The 17186-nt window shown below is 41.5% G+C and overlaps 1 protein-coding gene across 7 annotated transcripts in view; it reads left to right on the forward strand.

Annotated features, from left to right (window-relative positions):
- The window catches only part of LOC116843894 (neuronal acetylcholine receptor subunit alpha-7-like), a 225540-nt gene that overhangs the window by 91311 nt on the left and 117043 nt on the right, over positions 1-17186 (forward strand). Inside the window, exon 1 of one of the 7 annotated variants that reach the window (XM_032814784.1) lies at positions 71-1647. The exons of the other annotated variants lie outside the window; for them this stretch is intronic. Coding sequence (XP_032670675.1) covers positions 1579-1647 — 69 coding nt within the window. The 5' untranslated portion in view covers positions 71-1578. Of the gene's footprint in view, positions 1-70; positions 1648-17186 lie in introns of those variants that run through there. 7 annotated transcript variants of the gene reach the window in all.

The raw sequence follows: 17186 nt of genomic DNA on the forward strand, positions 1-17186 counted from the left end.
AGAGAGAGAGAGAGAGAGAGAGAGAGAGAGAGAGAGAGAGAGAGAGAGAGCAGAAACAAAAATACCAGTTGGACACTATGCCGCGCCATCGATCGGTGGAAATGACACAGTTAAAGGGTTAAAAAGCGAGGGCTCGACCGTGGCCGGATGGCGTACAAAGGATCGAACTTTCTATTTTGACAGAATCTATTCCGACTCTCTTCTCATTCGTTTCCTCGCGCGACCACCGAACTGTCTGATATTGTTTTAAAAGATTGGAAAGAGTACGTCGCGCAATAGACGTGGAGAGGCAATATTCTGAAATACGTCGAGGTAATAGTGGGTTATATCCAAGGATCAAGTGTGTCGAGGCGAAACATCGTCAAATGACGTATCCAATCAATATCGCAGTTAGTTATCAATGCGTTGGCTACAGCGCTGACTTCCACTGATTATTTCAAAGCTCAACCAAAGCGCTTGAAATCCGAATTTTTGAATAATAACCAAACATACGATAAATAGATGCAACTCGCAGTATGTATTTATTAGCTTCTCGAATGAAAACTTTGATTTTAACTCTGCGGATTTCGTTGAAAACATGAAGATTTAACGAAAAATCATCAAAACATGCAGACTATCGTTTTCTGATGCTGCAAAAAAATAATCATTTTATCACAGTTTCGTTAAGGCATAAAGAAGCACTTATTTATGAATTATTTAATATATTATTATTTTAATAATCCAGCTATATTTAATCTGTTTTAATGTTTAATTTCAATACACAGCAGTAAATATAGCAATAGAGATTATTGCATTACAAACAAGTATTAAATAATATTTAATTACTTAAGTAATTAAATAATACTTATTACTTCTACGGAAGTTTAATAGATTAAATTGGCGTTAGAAATTTCGAAGAGTAGACTAGAAGAGTAGTATAGAATTTATAGACTTAAAAGAACTGAAAAAGAGAGGGGAAGTTGTTCACCGTTACATTCTGCGACCTGTAATCCGTCCCAAAGTCAGCTTGTGATCGTCTGGCGCTCAATGCACATGAAAATACTAATCAATCAGAAACGCGGCGGTAATTGATAATCGCATGTTAACTGATGGTAATCCTTGAATGCCACGAGCGACGCTTTCGATATGTACGTGAGCATTTTGCGTGTTTCGAAAAACAAATAATTTAGCCGCTTCGAAATAATTCAAAATATTGCGAGAATGATTGCTGTGACTGTACGCGAACGTAACGGACGGCGGCAGTTGTTGAGGGGGAACGACTAGTTTGTTTTTGTTCATTGTTTTGGTACTCGTTCGCGCGTCACGTACGCTTCGTGATCGAGTCATTACGTCTCGAGCCGACCAGCGCCACGCACATATTTCGACGCGAAGTATTCGTGCGATTTCTTTAATTCTCGTCGGGTGAAATTAGAATATTTTGCGATGGTTTTTGAGACATTTAATCCTCGTCGGGTTCTCGTCGGTTTCTCGTCGAGTTCTCACCAAATTCTCGTCGGCATCGTGTTAATTAACACGCGCTTCTTCGATTGAATCGTACTTGCGCGAGTGTGAGTGAACCACGGAGCAGACAGCAGTAGGATGTTGGTTCGTGTTAAGACGGAGGACGTAGGATGTCGAGACGGCTGGCGATACATCATGTATTTCCAGGTGTGTTAAATCATTTATTGTACGGGACATTTTAGGAGCTTGGCGCGAATAAAGAGATGCTCGAGTCGAAATTTAAAATCTACTCTAAGATTGGCATTTAAAAAAAATAGTTCTCATTTAATCAATAATCATAACTTGGTGAATCTCTGATTATCAGTTCATATTTATTTCATGCGAGAGATATCGATGCAAACGAAATACCGAATAACAGCCCTTAAATATAAATCTGCAATTAATTATATTCTCAATCAAAGATTATAAATAATTTACAACTACAAATTGCAAATACTAATATTTTTTTCTGTAGTAATGCTCCGTTAGACGCGACTTTTAACTTGATCAACACTTTTATCACTTCTTTTAGTTTAGTTTTGTTGTTGTACCGAATCCATATTTAAAGTCTTGCTAATATTAAGTTCTTGTTGATGTTGAACTACCGTCTTTGTCTTTACAACTCCTTTCTCAGCTCTTTTAAGAACTTAAAATTTTATCGTAATTTGCAAAACCAAGCAGTAAGTAAACATTTGCAGCATCAAGATAGAACAATAACAGTGAATATAGTAGTGATAGAATAATGCCACACAGTATTATATCTGAAGATTTTCTATTGATTTTTCAAGTTGTGCGATATTTATAGGATTCGTGTAGAATCAAAATTTTAACTCGAGTTGTCTCTTTGGCTCCTTATTCGCTGCGTACTTATTTATTATATGCAATTGCTCATGCATAAATTAATAAAATGCGGCAGTATGAGGTCGATCGACTTTTACGACAGTCAAGGTGTTAAGGAGTGGTCTATTCCGCGCAAATACAGTACGAATATACATTTTCAGTCATAAATTACGACTCGATATAATATTGTCATGTAGTTGTTATTTATTTGGTGAAATTGAAGAAACTCTGTCACTCAGTTCGAAGAATTGTCTAAAGTGCCGCAACGTCGCGGCCGGAATGTCGATCTATTGTTTTACTTGCGCCGCTGACGGGACTTTCATGCGGGAATATTCTTGACTCTAACCCCGAAATTGCACTTGCAGTTGCGCTTCTCTGAAATTACACATTCGCTCGGCGAATGCGATTGTTTGACTTTGCCTGCAGTCTGTTTGTTCTTGTAAAACTCAATATCGTCCACGCTGCGCCCGCTATCAAATACAAATACTATGAACTCCCACTTGTGCAATGACCAAATATCTGGTAAACACATGTCGAGCACTTTGCGCGAGAGGCGTCTTTGTGCTATGTGATTCGCGTGAAGTATTATTCCGATTTTCCCTTTGTATCCCTGAAACTAATAATTCCACCAAAGTATGTAACGAGTAGGCATAAGTGCGCTTTGCCTTTGCGCGTAACAGTATGCGCTTTTTACGGCTGATCTCGTGCGCAAAGTGCTTGGGAAATATGCGAAAACGTGTACGTCGGCAGCGCATTGTTTAATTGTTTAACGGGTCAATTAGATTTCAATACCGCGTGGCAAAAAGTGGCTATAATAATATAATCGATAGTGTATATGTCTCCGATTGAACACCGAGTTCCCTTGGCGCGATAGTAGTTTGTTTTTTCCACCAACGCGCACGCGGCAACGCTTGATTGTTTCCCGCCACGAGGACCGTTTCCGATGCATTGTTATTAGGAAAAATGCAGTTCGCAGTTGCAGTGAACTCGGTGCGGACTCGGTCGTTTTCTCGTGTACAAAAGATGTGCGGAGAGAATGTAGAATATGGATAAGATGGACGCGTAGAGGTCGATTTTTCGCTCTCTTCGCTCACACGTAAGGTTTCCCGAAGCCCATGGGAAGCTAGGTAAATTAGGGCCGAAGTTGTTATTGCGTTCGAGATCGATCGCGGTAGGCATCATTGGCATTATTTTATCTCGTGCAGGCGACGTAACCCGCAATCTCGCGTTCTCATGTACGCTGAAGCATCGCACCGTGAAGGATCGATAGCACGCGCGTCACAGCCATAATCAAGCACGGCCATTTAGGCGGCTATTAACCCGATTTTCGCGCTACGTTTCGCTACTTATTCCTGGCAGACAATGCCAGGATGTTTGCCGGATAACCGTGCGGGAGTGAAGAAAACCAGTCACTATTTTGCGCGATGTTACCTGCGCCGCAATGGCGCCATAAAGGCGAATCTGGTTAACGTTCGCATCCGACAGCCGGCTCGTAGCCGGCGCAAAAAGAGCCCTTGCTCGTTCGCGTCCCGGTCTTCTTCGTCCGTAAGGATGCCGGTTTTCCGCGCATTCGTCGAGAATTAGGAGTGTACTTTGCGCTTAGAGTAAACATCGTCGTCACGACGTGACCGCGAAAAATGCAAATTCGAGTTATGCATTCATCTTGATTACTTATGATAATGCGCGCTGTAATGCAGAATGATTAATGGGCCATCTCGTGTTTTTACCTGCGATATTTTATGTGCGGTATCAGCCGCTAGTCCGCCAACATTCATGAATTAACTAATTACTTTGAATGAGAAAACTCGCGCGACTCAATATCCGTTATGTTAAATATTTTCGCGTCATGCGGGAGCCAATCTTTTTCGTTTTCTCCTTTTTGTTTAGGCGATTATTAGATAAACATTTGATGTGTGCGAAGAAATGGCTCGCGCGAGATCCTTTTTTTTCTCTCTACGCTTGCTGCACCGACAATTTCCCGCAAGTGTTTAAAAATTAACGGCTGGTGCTGCAACTATCGTGAAAAGTTGGGTTTCACTGATATTACGCGAGTTTAACTGTTCTCGACTACCCGACAATTTATCCGGGGAATTCAGAAGTTTTCTATCCAACAGTTAATCCGGTCAACTGGCGAGTACGTCGCTCCCATGAAATATTGGGAGAGAGTTGACAACAGTTTTATCGCCGTTTGTTTGTCCCATCAATCTAAACACAATTCGATATTTTTTTTGTAGTTGGAAAATCGATTAATCCCTCGGTACATCTGTTCCCGAGGTTACTACACGCTCCTCTGCATTTTAATTCGATTCCAAATTTAACCAGGACGCATTTCGCGCAGTACAAAGTTGATTCGTGATGATACGAAAAGCCGAAATTCACTGCAATGCAGCAAAAGTGAACGTCGATGTGATTTAAACCGGCAAATGGAAAACGGGATTCACAAAATGAATAAGAATGAGCGTCGGTGACTTGAAAAATTATGAGTAATCTATCACTTATAGCGCGCGTTAAAGTAAGATAATATGTCATGAAGTTATGCGCTTTTTTCTATCCGTGTCGTATAAATGTTGGTCGAAGTCAGGCTAGATTTTTCCGACGCGACAACTGAATTTCTATCCGAAATAAAACTCCGTTGACGGTAGCTGGGTTATATATCGGGTTAGCCGGGAGACTTTCATTTCTCTGTCTTCCTTTCGTCTGATAGTGACGGATGAAAGTACGGAAGAAAAATTACACGTATACTTTAAAAATAATAGGACAACTCGTCTCTACTGCGTGTACAATTGTTACAAAAAATTTATCGGATATTTTTTCGCTCGAGCTTTTATAGAGCTAATAAAAAAAAAACAGTAAAATAAAGCACAAAAAATATAGCATCCATAGTAATTTTTATTTCTTAGTCGTAATTTAATTAATCACAACATGAGATATAACGATGTCGGAACAACGGGCAGTCTCTATCGAGATATTTCCCCGAGGACACTGTTTCCGTTTCTGTTTTTCGTGTTTTAGAAATTTAAATTCGAAAATTATCAGTAGATTTGTTCGAGTTGCTTGTACTTTTCATACTTTTACACCTAACGCCCGGTGCACATTAGTGCATGGGAAACAACACAAATTTTCTAAAATATATTCTGAAGACGTTTTCAGGACGGAGAGACATCATCAGAATATTCTTAGGACGTCCTTTGAAGGTGTGAATCTTCACAATTAGTGAATTAGTGCATCCCAATTAGTGCACCCCATACAATACAAATTTTTCAAAATACGTTCTGAAGAAGATGCTTTTAGGACGGAGGGACGTCACCAGAATATTTTTAGGACGTCCTTTGAAGGTGTGAACTGTCTGAAAATAGGTAATATCCAATAAGTTTATTCGCATTAATTGAACTTTTTACACTTTTACACTTAGTGCCCATTAATTCTTTAGAGATTCTAAAAATGGCGTCATGTTTTCCGTTCGTGTTACGAGTGTAAATGCAATTCTGATACATTTTTCACTCTTGCTTGGGATCAAATGTAAAAAGTGTATCAGAATTACATTTACATTCGTAACAGAAAACATGACGCCATTTTTAGAACCTCTAAAGAATTAATGTGCACTAAGTGTGAAAGTGTAAAAAGTTCAATTAATGCGAATAAACTTATTGGATATTACTTATTTTCAGACAGTTCACACCTTCAAAGGACGTTCTAAAAATATTCTGATGACGTCCCTCCGTTCTAAAAGCGTCTTCTTCAGAACGTATTTTGAAAAATTTGTATTGTATGGGGTGCACTAATGTGCAACGGACATTAAGTGTAAAAGTGTGAATAGTAACTCGAACCAACCTAGTGATAGATCTTAGGACACGTGTCGCCTTTGAAAATTTCCCCACATTACGCGCGATTATTGACTGGTCGCAGTTGGTGCGTGTAATTTTCTCGCTCTGCAATTATTGCATCCCGTTGGTTTATACATAAAGCCAGCAGTTTATAGAAGAATTACGAGCACGAGTGATACTTCACGAGAGTGCCGTAGCGACGCGCATCTTCGCGCTCCCGTAACATAAACGAAGCCGTAAAAGCGGTTTATAACCCGTCAAAATTGCGCGCCCCATACCGGCGCGTACATCTCTATCGACTACTATCTCTATCGACTACTATCTCTATCGACTAGCGGCCATAGTTTCGCAACTTGAGGATTAGAGCCACCTTTCCCGAACTAATTCTCCGGGGATCGATACTTTCTTCATTTACTTTAATCTGCGAGAGATCGGGAGAGACGAGATGCAGAAAAAAACAAAAAAGAAAATAAGATTAAATTTCACTCCGTCGTTCTCTTCTCGCCTTTATAGCGACGAGCGAACGCGATAAATGCTCTATATCGACTCGCAAGCGCTTAATCGAACTGTCTCGAGGTAACTAAAAATCTGCATAGTAATAGCCAGGTGCAGAGAGCGGACTCTATATCCGATCCGAAGAGAACGCGTCGCGCTCGTCCTTGCGTTTCCATCGCAGTTGCGCGAAGATAATTATATTATCAAGAACAAAATAAGAGAATAGCGGCAGTTGGCCGTGCGATACAACGAGGTGACGAAAATATCGAAGGAAGCTTATCGCTTAACGTAATATTTAAATTACGCCTTTGACCCCGCGTGTCGCGTCTTTTCCGGTATTTAAAATATTATATCAAATGAATAATACGTTTGTACTTTACGTTTGTACTGTGCGATTATTAATTGACAGTATTTGTCAAGACTTGTGCAAATAAAAGAAAACGTCAAGTTTGAGTAAGTGTTCTTTTAACATAAGATATTATATTATATATATATATTTGTGTGTATATATTGTCGAAAAACCATTAACGTCGAATTGGTAAAAAATGTGTCATTGGAAAATAACGCGGAACAGAGTGGAATGACTCGCGTAATATCAATTTTGCTAATGAGACCCGTGAAAAAGAAATTGCTAATGAAACGCGACAATTGTAAAGAGCTTAATTCTTGGGGGATTAACCGGCTGCTGCATAGATTGCAGATGCGGTGGTAGCGGGATACGCGGCGATACGCCCGTAGTCGTCGCAGTTTAAAATTAAAGTGGATTTACGCTTTTGGGACGCCAGAATGAAATTCTACATAATTCCGTTCCCTCCGGGAGAGAACGTCAAGCCCCATCTGTCACATACTTCGCGCTCTCGCCCTTTTTCTAGCCGGTAAATTCGCTTTGCGAAAGTTTTTGGCGAGGAACATCGTCGCAGCCGGAGAATTCGTGCAATTACGCACGCCAAGTGACAAAATTGTAATTGTCACGTACGATTTAGTTGAGCGAGTATTTACGTGGCCCTGTCCAATGAGTTTTACCAACGTTCCTTTGTGTCCGTCGACCGTTTAACCTGTCATGACGTAACGGTCGGGTAGATCTCCGCGCGGAGACACACGGAATATACACCTTCGGAGTTCGCATGTGCGACGACGAGGTTTTGCGTAGAATGTTTAAAAGCACAGTGGCGCGGCTGACTCTCACCAAAGTGAACTCAATTAATTAAGCAAATTTCCTTATTTACCGCGCCGGCGATTTCCTCCTATTTGTCGTAGGACGGTGGAACGATCGTGTATCGTTCCGTCGTATCACGCGAACCTACAATTCGAGTAACATATGGACCGACACACGCACGCAACCTCTTACGACCTACATAGACCAGGTTGTAAAAGTCATTTATGGACTCTTGAAACCTGCTAGTTCTCTCTCTCCCTCGCTCACTTGCTCGTTCACTCACCTAGTCGCCGGCGTTATGGCGAACTGCGAAACATTTATGAACCTTCGAACTGCACGTTGTTTTTCAAGCGGCCCGCCCTGCACATAAACGGCGATAGTTTGTTAGCCACGTTATCTGTTAAGCCAAATGTATAATGTACGATCTCGTATTATCGCGTACAGAAATTGAACAATTCTAGCGTGCACTATTGCGAAAGCTGCTTATTCGAGTTTCACATAGATAATACTATATCTGCGTATTTTATGATGATCCAAATAATACGGAGCACGAGCGATTAGATTCATTAGTATAACGGGTGTATGATGCACGAAAAAATCACGCAGCAAAATCTTCAAGCGCTTCGTGTCGTGCGCAACATTTCGATTACGGGCTGTCTTCTTTGCGCAACTTACGAAACAGTTCCCATTAAAAACGGTCAACGAAGCACCGTCGTTTGAGTTAAAGACCACGCACTGTCTCACTCGCGACGATATCGACATTCAGCTTAGGTAGATAGATAGAAGCATTTATTAAGCATTCTATGTGGTTAACCACCTAAGAATGTGAGTTATACGTGGTAGAAAATTAAGCTGAACAAAAATTCAGAATAATTTATCTTAGGGATTAAATGGATGAAACAAACAGCCAATATTATCTCTCTCTCCCTCTCTCCTTACTCTCTCTCACACATAAAATCCCACAAAAATTTAAAGGATGACGTATCGTCTACCTTAACCCTTTCGTACTGAGAGATGGATACGGACGTCCGACAGGTATCAAGGGCTTTGCGATGAAAATGGCGAGTTTTGACAAACGATCGCTTAAAACTTCGCTTTGTTTCACGCGATAATTTTATCTTAAGAAATTGCTCGGCCCCGCGCGCATATTACAAACTCATAAATTACACCGAAATCACAGCGTCCTGTAGTCTGTTGGCGGTTTACCGAGGACATGGAGCTTATCTCCTGTACGCAAAAGTGTCACGTGTGATATACGACAGTCCATGCAGGGCGGTCTAATGAGTCTTGTTTAAACTACGAATCTGATGTAGGTTGAACTATAAAACACTATTAATTATCTGACCGCCACATCTCGTACAAATAAAGATACTTCATCGGTATCGGTACACAACGTACTTTCGTTTCGTGGCAACTCAGAAGGCGAGTTTGAGGCTAAGGTAAAAGTACCAATATCTGGGACAACAGTCTAATAAAATTGATACCTAACTCTGGATATTTTAGTCTTTAAATACGAATACTTCAACTTTTAATATAGAATGTGTGCACATATATATTGAATTATATTACGTATATACTATATTAAAAGTTTAAATATTATTATTATATATGAGTATTTGGAAACTAAAACAATAAGAATGTTCAAAGTTAGGTACCAGTGTTATGAATGCCGGACACATTGTGATACTCTTACCTTGCATGTTCCACTAGAAAACGGAAGAATCGCGTGACGCGGGTGTTTCGACGATGAATCGACTTTGACGTGTAAGCGAACGATTAAGAATTCAAGTGGAAATAAACCTACCCGTTACAAAACGCGTCATTATGCTCGAAGTTAAGCATCGTGGTTGCACGCAATGTGAATCTCAAAAGGGCGAAGAACTTGAGAATGCATTTTCCATCGGGTGAAGTCGAGGACTAGGGGGAAAAAGAAAACGCAAAATAAAAAGCAGGAATGTAGATCCACGCACAAGCCGTCACACCTTCGCGTAACGCGACATGTAAACCTATAAAAATCTATCCTCCGTGTGCCGGGGAAACCGGCGATCTCTCACGTGCGCATGCACGACAATGCGGATTCCGCGAATCGCGATCGTACATAGCAACGTGTTCTCCGTGGCTTTGAATCACTTCTACGACTCGACAATGCGAGCAGAATTGGAAATGCCAAATCCGCCTGTTCCCCCGACGATATATATGCGCATATGTACGGGCCGCTGCTATATGTTTACACGCATATGTACACGCCGTGTATATACGCATACTTATACAGGGTGGTCGGCTTAACCGGCAACCCCGTCGTCTCGCCTAACATTTTTGTTTGAACCACTGAGTAATCGCACCGCGCGCGCCAGCTCGCATGTGGCGCATCAGTAACTGAGCTTCCGCCGCGATTTTGGCGTTAAACTCGATATCAGTTGCGGATATTTCACCCGGGCGATTTATACATGTGGCGCGATACTTTCGCGAGGGTGCCCGCGAGCGGATACTCACGATGAATACGTCTCGTTGTGCGCCGCGAAGGAAACGGTCGTCGTTGATTATTCAGTGAAATAGTTGGCGAGATATCGAAATCAAATCGGTCACCCTGTATTCGCAACGGATATAATACCGACGGATATCTCGATCGGCGGGTTTGACGTTCGGGGCAGCGCGAGGTATATCTTACTACGGGATCTGGACCGAGCAATGGCTTTCGACGCGAGTAATTAGTAGGCAGTACTCGCGCACAGCTCCGATTCATTCGGAATAATCCATACTCCGGTTGCGAGGGCAGACTGCCGTCGGCGATGCGTAAGGACGCGAATGCAAACACGAGCGCGAAATTGAAGGCGTGACAATTCGGTTATTAGAGCTATGGAAGAGATTCATCACTCCACAATGAATAAGCGGATTATTTTACGCGTCTTAATCGCGTTCCGCGAGTTTCGGATCATTTTTGACGTCTCTCAACTACAAATGAAACACACGTGCAAGGTCTCGCGAACAAAACGTTCTTAGCTCGACCACCGAGTGTCGAGGCCGCGCTTGACAAGGCCGAGTTTCCAAAAAGCGAGATATCGTATTATTAAATGCGACTTGCAATTAATTTAACGATAATCCATGAATAAATTATGCTTTATCTATGCTAATAGATATTATTTCTAATTATCTACATTTGTACAGAGATAATGGACACAGCCGAAAGCTGTGATGTAATAAATGCATATTATAACCCGGCGCATTTTGGCCATAGGATATTATTTATGGAGTTTGACGAAATCGATATTGTAGCGCGAATGAGCGACGGATGAACAGACGTCATGTGCATGCATATTCACGTGCACCTTTATTCACGCCGCAAAACACGTACAGCTGCCACGGGCACGCGGAATATGAGATCTCAAATTGGATCTATTCAAGCTATATAAAAAGTGACGCATTCATTCGACGTTATCTTGAATCAGCGAATCGATCGCGTGTGTTACTCTCTCGCTCTCTCATCCCCTCTTTCTCTCCTCCCCTATAGATATTACACGTTACGTAAATACGAACGAGATAGCGGCAATTAATTATATTATCGCCCAGCGGGCATGAATAAATGAGAAAAAAATGAAGATTATTAATAAAGAGAGAATTTATATTTGTTCCTGTGTCACGGCACTCCCTCGTTGCGAAAGTGTAGGATTGTATGACGCAATTCGTAATTTTATTAGATTTAAGTGCACACACGGCTGTTTTTATGCGCATGCGGACGACATTACAGACGCAGTAAAAAATTTCATGAAAAGTCGACTACGGCCGGGGAATTGCTGTAAAAAGTCGTGAAGATAAATGCCACGCGTGGATGAAATAGAGACATTCGGCGCGTCGTTGTTTCCGTCGTAAGATTTGTGGCGGGGCGCAAAAACCGGGGATTCTACGCTTGCAAAACTTACGGCTACGGGCGGAAAAATGGAGCGATTCTTGTGCGCGGAGATGCGGGCGTGTAAGAGCATCGAGCACACATGTGCGGAAGTGCCTTTTTTTTCACCGGCGCTCTAATTAAGCGCGATTAATCCCGAGGATTCGGCGTCGTTTTTTGTCGCACATGCTGCACTTGGCGAACGACGAGTTGGAAGAGCGACGATTACATCTCGAGAGATATTTTTCACTATCGTTACTCTCATCCGGCGAATCGTGTTGTTAAACGGCGACACTGATTAATGGCCGCCGTAATAAATTCGTGGATTATTATTCTCGATGGCCACATTGCGAAGTTCACCGGTTTCGAAAACAGCGATCGATGCATGGCGGTTGCTTTAATTCACAATTTAATTATTGACAAACTAATTTGGTATTTGTCGGTAATGAATGAACGATTTCCCTATCGTCAATCGTGATATCGAAAATAGGCCTGCAAACTGCATTATCGAGTCGCAATACGTTTCACGTTGCGGTGAAAAATGTCCATTTTGCGTTTTAGGGAAACCACGAATGTGCATGCGTGGCGTTTTACCGTCACGTGACGTGTGGTCGTGCGGATTTCGCGGCGCTCGCCATTATTATAATTGTCGACGGCCCGTCTCACAAGCAAGAATATTGTTTCGTCTCGTGGAAGCTTTCAAGCTCTCGACTGCACTCACCGCTAAAAATCTAGCTTCGTTCAATACTAGCAATGGGTTTTCTCTTTTTCCGGTTAACGCATGAAATCGCAATCGTCTCACGTGATATTCCTTGCGCGTGACAAACCACTCTGATAGATATGTCTAATGTGAAAAAATCACTCTGCGACTTCACTTAGCGCGCTTACATATTTCGATAATCGGAATTTCGATTACCCGAATTAACACTGATAAGAATTTACGAGACCTGTATTAATAGCTATTACTGAAAATTTGAGTCTTAAGTGAGATACTTAAATTTAAAGTTAGATGAGAGTTTTTCTGTTGAACTGCTCAGTTTCTGTTGAATTGTTCTGTTGAACTTCACAGATATAAAAATGTCGTGTATCCACACAGCTTGGAGTAAAATTTTTAATATTTCATGTAAAAGTTTCAAGTGACAATTCAAAAGTTTGTATTAATAGTTATTATTTGAAACTTGTTTCAAGTAAGACTTTTAAATTTGAATTTAGAATTAGATGTAAGTTTTTTCAGCGGGATAACGATTACAAATGTAATATCACATTTGTCATACGATTTACCTGAAAAATTTCGAACTCTGAATTAAAATCCGAATGTTTCGCGTGAGGTAAGTTTTAAGTGACGATTATTAATACAAGCTTAAATCCTCTTTTTGTTAGTAATTTTCATTTATATGTCCTTGAAATAAAATCGAAATTGTTTGGCGTTTGAATTTAGTTGTACGACTAACATGAAGTATAAAACAATATAACTTGCACACTATTAATCATGTACAGGCCAGAGAGGACATTCGAAGATATTCGCTTGACTTTTCTCAAAAAGAATCAATTCCAGAAAAATCTATAAGTATTACAGAATTTTTGCATGCGAATATATAATAAAATCATAAATTTCCAAGCTGTTGATCGTGAATATACCAACGTGACTGTTTCGAAAGATGACTGCGTATGCCTGGAAACCGTTCGCTTTATTTCCATTCGATCATTAAGCGGATTTAAACAAGACAGTGACGTTTAACGAGCGTGAAGCGCTCGGCACTATCACTCGGCATTGTCATCCGGGTGATCCGGCTGTTTTGCCCATTCAAGAAATATCGTTCCTGTTTAATGACCCTCTTAATAAAATCTTACATTCTACATTTCTTTATCGCAGCTCGTTAACGTTTCTCGAGGGCTCAACAGAGCGCGACTCGTCGACGGTAAAATGTTTGTTCTGTAAAGAATTCGTGACAAGACGCTCAATAACTCTATCTTTCTGTTATCTTTCCGCCATGGATGTATCCCGTGCGACCTGAAAAAAATGTGTATCTCTATCTCTCACCAGAGAAGAAGATTCTCATACGACACGACCCTACGTTGGTTTTTCTAATTAAAATCTGCCAGCGAACTCTTCGCTCACACTGAGCGCGTTAATTAACGTTTCGCGCATCGATTCGATTCGAAGGAGCGCTTCGGGGTGCTGAGGCGAGACTCTTCCGGGTCAACCCGAGTGATTTCTGGCGGACGAGATCGTCGCGATTAATGCGCTGATTGTCTTATCGGAACCTCGCGTGCGCTCGTGCGGATGTTGAACGTGCTTAGATGCGACTAGTGAGTCTTTGCGGTAAATTTCGATGAGTAAACGCGCGATCCTTCCTTCCCGTAAACCTCCAAGTTCAAACGCCGACGACGCGCGTAGACACTGCACGATTGTGTGCACGATTAATTATGTCCCCGGGCGATCACGGGCCGCTCGAAGGAGATATCCTTCGTCGTTCTCTCGCGTCGAAATCCGAAGTGGGTCACGCAAATTGATGGCCGGCGTGTAATGGACGATGAAAAATCGTTCGAAATTAATCGACTTCCCCGGGCCGGAATGTAACGCGCGATGTTCGCGATGAATTTTTGTCCGGCTCGATCGCGGCGTCTTGGGCGTTTGCAAAGACCCGATCGCGATCCATTTCGACGATTGATGCAAGGCGTTTGTAGCTCGTCGCTGTCATTCGACAGCGTCATTCGCCGTGTGTAATACATGAGTGCCCGACTCGATCCGACGCGGGTATCTCACACAGAGGGTTATAACGGGGCTCGCTGTTTCGCATACACGCCCTTCGTAATTTCAACAGTGTTAAAAAAAAGAGAGGAAAAAGCACGCGTCCGAAGAGTACCCCCGCGGAGGGCGCGAAGCGGAAGTCTAGTGCTCGCGAGAGATTCGAGATCGTTTTCCGATAACCCCGGCGCGGCCGAGCCGGTCACGTCGACAGATTTAAGACGTCGATAATCGCTCGTCCGGCCGCCGGACGATAAATCGATCGCACCCCGTAAATCTCCCTTCCTCTTTCTATCTCTCTTTTAGAAACGGGATGTTACTGCTTTGTGCGATGGTTTTTTAATTTTTTAATTTTTACGTTACTGTCATTCGATAAAATATTCCTTCTAGTTGTCATACACATATTGCCACTATACACTTTATATTGTACTTTATGTGTCAGGTGATCTTGTCATTTATCTCTCCAATGCTCTTCGTATTACAGATTTTTCTTTTTCGTGTTTCTTCTTCACAGCTGCGGGTTGCCATCGTACCATAGTTTCATTTAGATGTTCCTTTATTGTAGTTTAGAGTGTGTAGCACCGTTTGCAGCTGTGAACATCTACGAATTTATTTCAGCCTTTTATTAACTTGTAAGCCGCTTGCTGGTACTTTTGTTTAAAACCGCGTAACTTATGCGTTCTTTTTTTCTTTTGTGTATATCTAGAATCCGGCAATTGTACTACTAAAGCTTTAAAGACTCGTCTACAATACGCGGAGTAAGCTCGGCGTAAGTTGGAGTGAGAAATAAAAATAATTTATTTCGCCCTAGACTGCGGCTCCCTTACACCGGAAGTATATCGTTTACATAAGAGAAATATTTGGTTGATCCACAAGTTGGTGCGATTTTTAAACAAAATTTAAATACATTTTATTTTTGTTAAAAACAATTTTAATCAATTGTATACATTCCGTTCGACAATATTTTGCTATCTTTCATATAATTCCTCTCTCGTAAAACTTTTGCGTCTTTCCGGCGAAGAAACGTTCCAAGTGACTTTTTACATCTTCTAAAAAAGCAAAGTTTATGCCGTCAGGAGTTCTGTAATGAGCGAAACAGATGACAATCAGAGGGGATAATGTCGGATGAATACGGTGGTGAAAACATCTCGGCCAAACTCTAACAATTTTTTAAAACAAAAAACAAGTTAAAACATAATGCACCTGAAAAACTCATTAATTCTTTATATTCAAGTCTCTACCAAGACAACACTGTATTTCTTTAAACACTATCACTTACACCACGAAATGTGCTCTGAAATGTCAGTTACCAAAGCATATATACAGACGACCAACTGTGCATGGAATTATCCTCTTAATATCTTCAATATGCGAATGCTAAGATAAAAATCCGCATATAACTTATTGATCAAGTCAATACTTTCGGTGCGAGAGGGAGCCGGAATATAGGCGTGAGCGAAATAAATTATTTTCATTTCTAACTCCAATCTCCACGCCAAGCTTACTCCGCGTATTGTAGACGAGATTTGAGGGGTTTACAGCCCCAAGGCTCAATAAACTCTATTCTACTCTACTCGCGCTCTCACGAGCTCACGGGGGTGAGTCTCGGCCGATGCGATTTACGCCGTCGTCGTCGACGAGTCTGTGTCCGCGCGCAAGTTCTCCATTTACACAGGATCAAATCCGCATTATGGCCGTAGCTTTTTTCGGCTACGAGAGTGCATGCGAACGAAACGACCGACCGATCCTCGAGTTCTTTACGGTGAACTTCCGAACTCGCTTCCTGCCGGTCATTTTTTCTTCCCAGTGCGACGCCAGATGGTGCGCTTCTTGCCGTCCGGCCTTTCGCGAATCCGTAATTACGGACGCGCGTGCTTCGACATACGACGCGACCGGAGGTAGAGCCAGGTCGAGATGGATAGACGCGCTATTCGATTCAAATTACTGCAGGCCGTATGACGCGGAATTGAATATCTCCGCTGAAGCACCGTTTGCGAGCGCGCGTGTGCGTTTATGTTCGTTTTACTTCGGTAGTTAAGAATCAATATTATTAGCCGTGACGCCATTGACTTTAACGGCGGCTTGTATTTGCAGCAGTTATATATATATATATATATATATATATATATATATATATATATATATATATATATTAGATTGTTCCATAAACGCATACGTGTCTGTTGTGCAAATGTGCTAATTGTATAACGATTGCTTTTGAGTTTGTTAAATGCAGATGGTATAAAAACATAGACTCGGTAAAATGGAATTATTTTGTTAGTAATAAAAATGAAACCAACGTACGTGGGTGTGTCACATAGAATTTGTTGAAAAATTTTTTGAAAAACACATTTCACTTCTTCGATAAATGTCATTCGCAATAGTTGTTCCTCTCCGTTGATTTATGAAAGATCAGTTTTTCCAGAAGCGCGTAAGATTGGCGATCGACATATCCTCGTTTCTTCCGTCGCGAACTTTTCGCGCAAACTCTGGAGTCGACGCAAAAATATACAGTCCTTTAACGAGGAAAATCTTCGAGCGGCACTCAATATGAGCTGCACGTGTAATGTCGCAGGAGAAAGTTTTGAGATTTCAGTGCTACTGTTATTTACGAGCCTCTTACGGCAAAGTGGCTGCTGCAGGGCGCAAAAAGTCGTTAAAGTTTCACCGAAATTTCGCTCGCCACGGTGTATACGGTCGTGCATGCACGCAACCATATATATATATATATATATATATATATATATATATATATATATA

This window comes from Odontomachus brunneus, unplaced genomic scaffold (assembly GCF_010583005.1).
Source record: "Odontomachus brunneus isolate Ranch 3 - 2012 unplaced genomic scaffold, Obru_v1 Obru_scaffold_036, whole genome shotgun sequence".
Taxonomy (NCBI): domain Eukaryota; kingdom Metazoa; phylum Arthropoda; class Insecta; order Hymenoptera; family Formicidae; genus Odontomachus; species Odontomachus brunneus.